Source organism: Hipposideros armiger, unplaced genomic scaffold, assembly GCF_001890085.2.
Source record: "Hipposideros armiger isolate ML-2016 unplaced genomic scaffold, ASM189008v1 scaffold_630, whole genome shotgun sequence".
In the NCBI taxonomy this organism is placed as follows: Eukaryota; Metazoa; Chordata; class Mammalia; order Chiroptera; family Hipposideridae; genus Hipposideros; species Hipposideros armiger.
Genome location: NW_017731980.1, coordinates 827,258 through 839,678, shown reverse-complemented (window position 1 = coordinate 839,678; position 12,421 = coordinate 827,258). Strand labels below are relative to the sequence as shown.

Below are 12,421 nucleotides of genomic sequence, written 5' to 3'. Positions count from 1 at the left end.
ATTAAACAGAAATTGGTCCAAACTAAAACTTGGTTCTTGATTGTAATCTGTATGTCATTCATTAGGTCCTAAATTTTAAAGCAACTCTCTACCCCTAGGTTGCCTAAAAGTCAATTGTCAATTAGTCTGAAGGCTGGATGTGCTTTAAAAATTATTCTTACTGATTTCAGAGGCTTGTGATTTTTGGTCTCTGAACTGAAAAAAAGAAAATTACATCATCAAAAAGTAGGAAATATTGCCTGCCAACTAGTATAGGAAACTCCCTAGCTTTTATGGTGTAGTTTGTGACATCTGCAATTTTCAAATATTATCTCTAGTCATTTCATTATTTCCAGCCTTTAAAGCACTGCATTCCTCCCACTTCTTTCATTAAATGTGAAGCACAATTTTTGACTATGAATGTATTCAAAACTTCTTGCTTCTTATTAATTCTCTCCACAGGTTATTTTAAAAGCCAAACAACCATATTCATGGTGAATACTTTCATCACAAATACATTTTGTTAAAGTTAGACTCTCGCTTTTCAAGACTTGCAAATATCTCTATGGTTTAGCGCAAGTTGAGAAATCATATTATTTTATTAATACATCACTGAATAAAATCTGACCCATCCCATGACTTCTGTAATGTTCAGCATGCTACCATAAATTAATTAGGAAAAAATAACCTGTGAATAGAATCCAGAAAATTTACTACTAGTTGAGGGTTTGAGTATTCTGAAGTCTACTAAAATACAACAATGTTTTTTAAAATAGGATTTATTCAACATTTGGAGGGAAAAAATCAGTTTAATAAGAGTTGAATTTAACATTTGGCCACAAGACAAAATTATTGAGTCAAAAGAGTGTCTCTTGATGAGAAAAGACTTCTTTTTTTGTATTTAAAACCTGAAATTAAGAAAGAGCTCCATTATCAACAAGTAGTCATTAACAGCACAAACTATTTCACTTAGATAACTAACTCAGAGGCATAGGCAAAAAAGCATTCAGCAGAGAAATAAAGTGAAACATTTCACACACATTCACATTTCTTTTTACCTTTAAAAGACTTGGCATTAAGTTATTTTCCTCCAGTCACAATTCCTCCTTAAAACCCACCAACCTATAGTGATCCATCCATCTTCTGAAATTCTACAACATTATCTGTACAACTCAAATAACAATAATCTAAAATCAACTAACAATGCAGATTCCATTTTCTGTATGAATTTTATCTCCCCAATTAGAGTGTGAGCTCTTGGAGAGTAGGTACCATGGTTTTTAATTTGTATGATCTTTTGCCTAGGGCACACTAGTAATATATTTCAGTCTATGTCCATTCTAAGTCACTCTATCCTTTCCCCCAATCCTGCTTTCTCCTGTAACTCTTTCCTTATATTGTTCCCTAATCTAAAGGTAGTGTTTCATGCTCTAAAGCTTTATTCTTTTACTTCAACAAAAGTAAATCCACCCCAAAATGTAGCTTTTTAGTGTTAATTTTTAAATTGCTATATTTTCTGAAGACATCACAATCCATACAACATCAATTATACACTCACAGCGTGCAGGCAGAATTATAAAATGTAGGTCCATCAGTCCTAAATGTAGAACTTTTTTGTTATCTACTGTCTTAGAATAAACATTATAATGTTGTACAGCTTACCATTTTCAGGAAAGCCTTTTGATTATACAAAAGCAGAGAAGTTATTAACACAACAAATAATGACACAAAAGCAAATGGTATCAAGAAAGATAACAAGGTTTCCTTCCAAATGTCACCTAAGTGAAAAATCATAAAAAAGGGTAAGGGTTAGATGTTTACAATAATTTTTGAAACTGAATTATTTTATAAATATTCTAGTAAATGGTGAAGAACTGAGTTTAACTCAGAAATGTCTGCCATTTTTACCAGTGCATAGATACCACAGTTATATCTGAGTATAGTATTCTTTCCATTTATGCACATTTTATATAGAACAACTACCTTACTAAACTGTGACATCTCTTCATTTCACTTAGAAAAATAACACCCCAAAGCCCAGGTCTTATTTTCTGTTTTTTGTTTAAAATTTCACCTTGTGAATTTTTCATGGGAACAGATGATAAAACATTAACCAGGTGATTAGATAAACATGTCTTGTATATATCTTAACTGTCAATAAGTCAAATATTTATATTACACAATGCTATAGTGAGCAAGAGACAGTCTTAAGTAAAAGTCCCTGTGTAAATAATGGAGTTAGTCTTTAAATGTCATATTTTTAAAGTTGTCTCATCTCACATTTTAGTGACTAAAAAGGTGAGGTTTTTCTTTTCTTTCAGGGATGAAGTTTTAATGGCTCTCCTGCATAGCAAGACATAAGCAATCATTAGACAAACTTAAAAAGTAGACAAAACTTGTCCATCCAAAACTAGTATCGCTCACTTGTTTTGAAGAAGTACTACAGAGCATCTTGAATCCTAGGCCCATATCTACACTTAAATCTATCCCCAACCCCACCTTTTGCTTTGTCTTAGTCTCTTAGGGTCTTATTTTGTACTAAGTCAAAATTTTATGGTCAGTTCAGTTAAGATTTGCAAGGATATAATCCAGAGAAATGACTAATAATTTAAATTTGGGCATGCAAAGTTAACAGGAGGAAAGCAGGCTTCATTCCTGAGGTTTCAGTTGCTTTCCCTATATATAAAGTCAATTCTGAACAAGATATATTTTTATTTCCAAAAAGAAAAATATTGTCTCATTTTTCTAAGCCTTGAAACATCTAATAATAAATACCCTAAAGAACTAAGACCACATGCATCTCAGAAAATTGTTTGCTTCTAATCTCAAAGTTATTAAAATTTTATCAAGAGATAGTCATCAGGGAAAAAGAAATCTCAATCATTAATATCATGGTTAATATTATACTATATGTAAACAATATAAAAGGATGTACAAGGTGTAATCAAACAACACGTTGAATGTTTAAATAAAAAAAATTATTACAGTAAAACACCATTGCCATTAATCGCCCTCAAAATACTCCCCCTCACTTTGAACACACTTATCCCACCATTCTTGCCACTTTCTGAAGCAGTTCGGAAAGTGTCTTTAGTTGTGCTCTCATGGCTGCCTCGATGTCCTAAATCGATTCAAAATTTTTATCTTTCATAGTCATTTTGACTTTGGGGAAGAGCCAGAAGTCACATGGTGCCAGATCCGGTGAATAAGGTGGATGAGTACACACCATAATATTTTTATTTGACAGAAATTGCCGTATACCAGAAGCGATGTGTGACACGAAACCTTTCTGTTGTGTTCAAAAATATGGCAAATGCTGCTGCCGAGTGCCATCCAACAGAAAGGCAGGGATCTTCAATATGGGAAGTGGTGCATGAACCTTAGTAACAGTGTGTGACAAGTTTCAACTTGTTCGGTATAGTCATTCGGGTGTGAGCTAAGGTTGAGAGAAAGTGTGTTTTAAAGTGTGCCGTGGGCCGGCCGAGTGGCGCATTGCTTAAGAGCTGGTTTGGGACGCCTGCTCTGAGCAGCAGGGCCCTGGTTCAGATCCCACATGAGAGCCAGTGACACTGCCCTCTACAGCTAAGATGGTGAACAACAGCTCGACCTGGAGCTGGGCTGCCATGAGTCACCAGTGACAGCGTAGGCTGCAGCCCCTGCTGCAGTGGGCTGCCATAAGCTACCGTGTGTGGCCAACAGCTGGAGTGAGCTGCCAAGAGCCACCATGAGTGGCCATCCAGAGGCCGGCGACCGAACTGCCTCAGCTGGGAACAGCGCAATGATGATACCAACATGGGCCAGTGAAGCAACGTCCTCCACAATTAGACTGAAGAACAAAAGGACAGCAACTTGTCTGTTCCTCTTCCCCTGATTCCCCAGCGCTGTTCCCCTCCGCCAATTCCCCAATAAAATCTTAAAAATAAATAAATAAATAAATAAAATAATAAAGTGTGCCGTACCAACAGGCATATAAAAAATGTTCAACCTCACTAATCATTAGGGAAATGCAAATAAACACCACAATGAGATACCACCTTACCCAGTCAGAATGGCTATCATCAATAAATCAACAAACAACAAGTGCTGGCGAGGTTGTGGGGAAAAGGGAACCCTGGTGCACTGTTGGTGGGATTGCCCATTGGTGCAGCCACTATGAAAATCAGTATGGAGATATCTTAAAAAACTGGAAATAGAACTACCTTATGACTCAGCAATTCCACTCGTAAGTATTTATCCAGAAAAACCCAAGACGCTAATTTGAAAAAATATATGAACCCCAATGTTTATTGCAGCACTATTTACAATAGCCAAGACTTAGAAACAACCAAAATGCCCATTGGTAGATGACTGGATTAAGAAACTGTGGTACATTTATACAATGGAGTATTACTCAGCTGTAAAGAAGGAGGAAATCATACCATTTGCAATGATATGGATGGACCTAGAGAACATTATGCTAAGTGAAATAAGTCAGTCAGAGAAAGACAGATACCATATGATCTCACTTATATGTGGAATCGAAAGAACTGAATAAATGAATAATGTAAACAGAAATAGTCTCAGAGACACAGAGAAAAAACTGATGATTGCTAGATGGGACGAAGTTGGGGATGATGGAGAAGGGGAAGGGACAAGACAACATAGATTTTAACCACAATATTGTCTCAGGGATAGAAAAGACAGTATGCAGAATATAATCAATAATGTTGCAAATATTTTTTAGGGGGCCAGGTGGACTCATGTCTTGTTAGGGAGACCACCTCATGGATGGTGTAGAGGCCTGACCACTGCACTGTACATCTGTAGCTGCCATTGAATAATATTATATGTCAATTATAATTTAATACATATTAGTCATGGGATGTGGAATATAGTGTGGGAATGGAATCAATGTAATTTTGATAGATATATATGATATCGGGGGTGGGGAGACTGGATGGGGGAGGGAGGTTGTCACTTTGTGAGGGGTGAAAATGATAACTATTGCATTGTTTTGTACACTTGAAACTAATAATAATAATAATAATAATAATAATAAAATAAAAAATAAATAAAATAAAATAAAGTGTGTCATAAATCATGCATCATGAACAGCACATTAACGTGAAATAGGCAAATAGTTTCATCCTCCATCATGACAATGCTCCGTGTCACACATGACTTCTGGTATAGGGCAATTTCTGTCAAATAAAAACATTATGGTGTGTCCTCATCCATTTTATTCACTTAGTCTCACACTGTGTGATTTCTGGCTTTTCCTCAAAGTCAAAATGATTCAGGACATCAAGGTAGCCAATACAGTGCAACTAAAGACACTCATGAAAGAAGACTTCCAGAACTGCTTCAGAAAGTGGCAAGAACAATAGGATAAATGTGTTCAAAGCGAGGGGGGTTATTTTGAGGGGGTTAATGGCAATGTGTCTTTTGCTGTGATATATATTTTTTAATTTAAACATTTACCATGTGTTTTGACCACAGATCACACCTCGTTATCTTGAGGATGTGGCTAAAAACTTACCATACCCACTTTAAACTATGCATTGACTAATGACAAGATATAATTCAGGACATGACTTTCTCAATGTCAGTTCCACAGAGTTGCCAGATTTCTTATAGCAGTGACAAAATGAAAAATATAGAACCAATAAGTGTTCATTCTGATTCCATGTATCTCTTAGTTAATTGAGTTCTGTCTCTCTGCCTATTTTTTTCTGCATAGCCTTTAGTGAGTACATTATATATTTGGCTTCTTTGTTTATTATCTATCTCTACTCAACTTGGAAATCAAATATAAATTTTCTGAAGAGATAGATTGTTTTACCGCCATATCTCCTATGCCTGAAAAAGTTTGATACATAGTAGGTGCTTAGTAAATATTTGATGAGTGAAAGAAAACAATGATACCACTAATTTATAGAGAGATAATAGTGAAACAGTAATTCTTTTACAATGGAACAACATGAAAGAAGATGAATGATTGATAGAAATGCCATTAGCTGTCTGTGTCTATATCTGTATACGTATATACATATCTATATACCTAAAAGAGCAATGCTGAGTTAATTTACTTCCATTTCAAACAATTATTCATCATTTCTATTGATAAAGCTAGTATACTGTGAAGCACAATAATATTTTGCCTCACTGTCAAGGCTTCTTAGTAGCTTATACTGCTATTTAAATGTGTCTTTTCTTATAAGTCATTTTAAATCAGTGTTGGAAATAAAAGGAATGAAAAATACAGCATAAAATATGCATGTTACTAATGATGACATATTAATTAGAAACATATTCATTAGGAACAGTAATAGACACTTGAAAACAAGTTTATGCTGACTGATCCTTGCTTTAAGATTTCTGCTTGCTTGAAAACCAAAAACATAAGAAAATATTGTTAAAATGGGCTCCCCCCAAAAAGAACTAGCATGTTCTCTTTACTGAAAGAAAAACAAGAATATTGATACTAGAACTATAACACGACCTTAGTTAATCTAGTTTAACTACACCTAGATAAAACTGAATATTAGTTTCTCCATAAATCAATGTTCAACTGAGGTGCATTGCTAATTTATCTTCTCTGATTATAGACTATATAAAAGAGCACTGTGATTTTCATAATTACAAAACACACTGAAAGAAAATTAATTTTGCTAACAAATAGCTCCAGTTATTTAGTTACTGTTCTTTTACCTCATACCTTTCCAGCATTGTTTATCACTCCACTCACTCCAAATTCCATCATCTGAGCAATAAATATTCACTTTGTTTCTCACTAAAAAGCATAATTGTTGGCTTTTATTTGCTGTTCTTGTGGTGTATAATTCATTTTCAAAAGTGGTAGTCTGAAAGCCAAGGAGAAAACAAAATGGCATTATTTTATCTAGTTGCAGCTAGACAAATCCCATTTCTTTAGTCACTTTCAAAGTGGATTTTGTTACATAAAATGTATGCATCAAATGACTAAAAAGATATATACCAAAACCTAACAATGACTAACTCTTTGTATGGTGAAAAATTTTTTTTTCATTTTTTCTTCCCTTTCATATCTATATTTTTACATTTTTCTGTAGTGTTAATGGATCACTTGTAGTAAAGGGAAATGTGTGACAGGACAAAATTCCTAGGTAGATTTAGTGTTTATGACAACCAGTATTTGGATTAGTATCAAATTTTCCAGATTCCATGAACTGTAAAATGCTACATGCACTGAATTAGCAGAAAGAGCTATCATGTGAATGTTGTTTCTATGGAAACTAAAATTCATACTCGTACACATAAAGCTCTGATTTTTCCTTATTCTTATTTTGGTTAACTGCCCTAAGATCTGTGCAGCAGTGCTCAGGGTTTGGCATGAAACTACCCTTTCAGATATGAGAATACACAAGGCTGGATGATCTCAAAAGAAAAAAATAATAATAACTGAAGCGATTACTTCTATTTTACATTTCAAAGAGCTGAAGAGTGTTTCTCATCCAAAATAGTAGCTTTTCTTTTGTTGTAACTTTTCTTGGAAATCAGCATAGCGTAATATAGGTTAAAGTGGACTGGAGATAAGATCTGAATTCTAATCCTAGCTGTGTAATTTGACTGTAAGTCAGATTACTATCTTGGGACTTGTAAATCAATTCAACTCATCCATTTTCTCATCTGTTTATAAAATGAATTGATTAGAGCTAATGCCTTACCTACTTATCTCCATCAGTCTCTAAATTGGAAACCAATGAATAAAATTAACATACAACAATGTGGGGCTAAAGGCATCACACATTGTTGATACTGGGGAGTAATTAGTCTTGCAACCATTGCCTACTTTCCCAGTTAGCCCCTTTCCTTGCTACAAGCAATTCTTGGGTAGCCCTGCCAGACTAATTTTGACCTGATGGTCGTTTCTCAAAAAGTGGTTTTTATGTTTGTTTATGTTTTTTGTTATGTTCTCTTGTTACCTGAGGCCTCTTCATAATCCATGTTATGCATGCACTTGGCAACTTTATTTTATTGACACAATATTGGAAACAAGTTCCTAGATTATCTCCAAGGTCCTATGTACCTTTAAAATTGGTATGATTATCCTTTCAGACTACAAAAATCTTTCTTTTGTCCACTAGATTATTTGATTTACTGGAAATTAAACTGAAATACATGTCATTTTCTATTCCTCATGTGGATAGCAATTCATTGATTCTCATGTTTGCGGTTTTATTTAAAAAGCTATGTTCATGATTTTGCCAAATAAATGTAATGTTCATACCACCCAGGTACTATCATCTTCTGTAAACTGAATTTCATAAATGAAACACTTTGCTGGAATGGGTCCTGCAGGCATGCTCCACTTCAGGTTAATTTCCTCTGAATTCACAATAATACTAAGATAGTCTGGTGGCGAAGGTTTAACTGAAAAGCAAAAGGAAATCATTCAACATGGAGGTTACTGAAGTTGAGCAGTAGCCCTTATCAAAAGCTAGGGTCACCTAATAACATAAGCCTCCAGGATAAATCAGGTGGATCAAGACTATTCTCTATAATGTGAATTAAAATTTGCTTACCAACCAAATTCAGTTGATTAAGAAACTTGGATATTTTGGAAACTAATTTTTGAAAGTCCCATATTGACAAACATTTAAGCCCAAAATAAAAGTTAGAAGATCCAAATCATTATAGTTATTTTTTCATTTTGCAGAGAAAGGAAGCAGAATAGACTGCCTCAAAATGTGCCACTTTGGCATGTGGATTATTTTAAGCTGAAGACAACCAAGACCAAAAAGACTCGGGAAATGATTTTTTTCTTTTTTTCTTTTTCTTTTTCACCTCCCCCTAACTGGCTAAAAGAATTTAAATGGAAGGCCTGGTCCAGGAAGAAAGCTATCACCAATAGATAACTACAAACAGCATGGGCCAGGTGTGGTGGGCTGGAGGGAGTTGGCAGGGCTTGTTTAAATTTCTCTCTGTGTCCCATTGCCTCTGCATGACATGGCAATCATTTGTTTACCAAGCATTTGTTCTTCTCATCTTGCTGTGACTGTATTCTTTCCCTTTGAAGTCCCAGACTCCTACCCCCTTGTCCTTAGCTCAGGATGGCATATAAGCCTCAATTGCCTGATTGCCTTTTGGCCTCTCATGTCTATGCAAGGCTCCCATAGATACATAATTAAATTTTCTTCTCTTAATCTGTCTTATGCAAATTTAATTATTAGACTAGATAAAAGAACCTATAAGGGTAGAGGAAACATTTTCATTCCCTACAGTGGCATCAGAGACAATTACCACAATCATACCTACTACTATTTTTATTAATAGTTAGCTCTTATTTAGAGCTTATGATACATCAGGCACTGAACAAGGGATGTCACACCATAAATTAATTCATATCTCACAATAAATCTATGAGGTGGTCCTTTATTATCTTCATGTTACTGATGACGAAATTGAAACAGATGTTAAAAGTAACTTGCCCAAAGTCATGCAGTTAGAAAGTAGTAAATCCAAGATTCAGGCCCAGGTATGACTGACTCTAGAATCTGTCACTGTTGTAACTGTTAAAACAGAGAACCCAGACTCAGAAAATATTCAACCATTTGCCTGTTGAGGCCTGGAAGTAAGTGATTCCATAATCACTCTATCACTAACACTGGATATAATACTGTATAGCAGACCAAGTCTTTGAAGCTGGGAAATAGATTGTAAGTTCTAAATGAAAATGACATTTTACCCTTCATTCAATTCCTTATCTTCCATACTTTCATATTTAATAAAAGCTTCCTCATATGTTCTATTGGCCCTCATTATTCTGGCTTTGCATTTCAGTAGGTATCTCTATATCTCTATCTCTATATCTATCTCTGCTCTTTCATCTGGTTGTAAATGGCCTAAACTAGAAATATTTTGAAGCTGTTTGTTTACCTCACCTATATTTTGAAGCTGAAGAATGAAATAGCTGGGTCTGATAAGCTGGGATTTTGAAGATCCATTAACACAGATGTAGAAATCTTTATAGTCTGGCGACTCCAAATAAGGAAACTTGCATCCAATATTTTTTCCATTACCCTTGATATAATCAGCACACTGTAATGCATGGTCCAAGCCCTCATACCTGTAAAAAGAAGTTTTGTAAAAATTGTTTACCAATATCTTCTAGTATCATGATGTCCAAATTTCAATTATGTTAAGATAACAAGTAGGGCCGGCCGAGTGGCTCAGTTGGTTAAGAGCTCGCTCAAGAGTTTGAGCTCTGAGCAACAGCGGTTTGAGTCCAGCCCGAGCTGAGCAGCTGCTGAGCTGCCAACAGGTAGCAGGATGGCTCAGCTTAAAAAAAAAAAAAAAGATAACAAGTGAATTCAAAATAATTTAAAAACATGCAATATTTATCGAGTACCAATTATGTGCCAGAGCTTTTGACAGGTGCTAGGGATATCATAGTAAGGAAGCTTACAATCTCTTAGGAGCCTTTAAAAATATGGAGCTTACAATCTGATAGGAGCTGTTATGAAATCACAAAGATAAGGCAAGGTTATGCTGACTCACCAACAGGATTTGTGAATCAAAGAATAAGATTCTTATTAAGAAAACCAGGGATTTATATACATAATCCTGAATGATATTGCCATTTTTTCCTATTTTGTTATTATTAAAGTATAGTTGGCTCACAATATTATATTACTTCCAGACATACAATACAGATTCAACATTTGTATATCTTACAAAGTGATCATCACAATAAGTAGTAACCATCTGTCACCATGGAAGTTATTACAATATTATTGACTATATTCTCTGTGCTGTACATTACATTTCCATGGTTTATTTTATAACTGGAAATTTGTACCTTATTCCCCTTCACTCATTCCCCCAGACCCTCTCCTCTGGCAACGCTTATGCACTGTTGGTAAGATTATAAATTGGTGCAGCCACTATGGAAAACAGTATGGAGTTTCCTCAAAAAATTAAAAATAAAACTACAATATGACCCACCAATTCCACTTCTGGGTATTTATACAAAGACAATGAAAACATTAATTCAAAAAGATACATGCAGGGCTGGCCGAGTGGTGCAATGGTTAAGAACTGGCTTGGGACACCAGAGGGCCCCAGTTCAGATTCCACATATGAGGGCCAGTGACACTGCCCTCTACAGCTAAGATGCTGAACAACAGCTCAACCTGGAGCTGGGATGCCATGAGTCGCCGGCGAGGGCATAGGCTGCAGCCCCTGTGGCAGTGGGTTGCCATGGGCTACCATATGTAGCCAGCAGCCAGCATAAGCGGCCAGCAGCCGCAGTGAGTGGCCGTCCAGAAGCCGGCGACTGATCTGCCTTGCCCAGGAAGAGCGCAATGATGATGCCAACTTGGGCCAGTGAAGCAACGTCCTCCACAACTAGACTGAAGAACAAAACGACAGCAACTTGTCTGTTCCCCTTCCCCCAATTCCCCAGCACTGTTCCCATCCCCCCAATTCCCCAATAAAAATCTTTAAAAAAAAAGATACATGCACCCTTATGTTCATTGCAGCATAATTTATAATAGCCAAGATATGGAAGTCACTTAGGTGTCAACAAATAAAGAATATTATATATATATATATATATATATATATATATATATATAGCCAAAAAAGTGTATACACATTTTAAGAAATGAAAAAACTGTATTGGGGCTAGCCGAGTGGCGTGTTAGTTAAGAGTTGGCTTGGGACACCAGCTCTGAGCAGCAGGGCTCTGGTTTGGATCCCACATGGGCCAGTGTTGCTGTGCCCTCTACAGCTAAGATGGTGAACAACAGCTCGACCTGCAGCTGGGCTGCTGTGAATAACCGGCGATGGCATAGACTGCATTGGGGCTGGCTGGCAGCTGGAATGCATTTTTGTGAGCTACCATGAGCCGTCGTGAGTGACCGTCCAATGGTCGGTGAGCGACTGCCTCACCTGGGAAGAGCGCATCACAATACCAACATGGGCCAGTGAAGAGACATCCTCCACAACTAGACTGAAGAACAAAAGGACAGCAGCTTGTCTGTTCCCCTCCCCCAAGTCCCCAATAAAATATTTAAAATAAAATTACGCTGATGGTAACCACTTTGAGCACCTCTTCTAATTGCAGAAGTCAAACATGACTTGTATTTATCTTTGATTATCGGTATATATTGAGTATTACAATTTTAATAGAGTTTTTTCCTTTCTTAAAATATGTATACATTTTTTGGCACCCTCCCCTCTGTATGTGTGTATACACACACACACACACACACACACACACACACACACACACACACTGGAATATTACTGAGCAACACAAAAGAATGAAATCTTGTCATTTGCAACAAGTACTACTTATGCTAAGTGATACTGCCTTTTTTATATTATATTGGAGAACATACAGAAAACAGATTTAAAAGCAGACACACAAAATATTGTTATGGTTATTTCTTTATTTGTTTGTCTTGTTACTTTGTTG

At 36.0% G+C, this 12,421-nt stretch overlaps 1 protein-coding gene across 4 annotated transcripts in view; it reads right to left on the bottom strand.

The window, feature by feature from the left end:
• Window positions 1-776: 776 nt before the first annotated feature.
• IL13RA2 (interleukin 13 receptor subunit alpha 2) overlaps window positions 777-12,421 on the bottom strand; it is a 36,612-nt gene continuing 24,967 nt past the window's right edge. For all 4 annotated transcript variants that reach the window (XM_019625480.1, XM_019625478.1, XM_019625481.1 and 1 more), the window contains 5 exons: window positions 9,882-10,066; window positions 8,228-8,370; window positions 6,677-6,821; window positions 1,642-1,757; window positions 777-887 (listed from right to left, as the gene is read on the bottom strand). In XM_019625480.1, coding sequence (XP_019481025.1) covers window positions 837-887; window positions 1,642-1,757; window positions 6,677-6,821; window positions 8,228-8,370; window positions 9,882-10,066 — 640 coding nt within the window. In that variant the 3' untranslated portion in view covers window positions 777-836. The remainder of the gene's footprint in view (window positions 888-1,641; window positions 1,758-6,676; window positions 6,822-8,227; window positions 8,371-9,881; window positions 10,067-12,421) is intronic.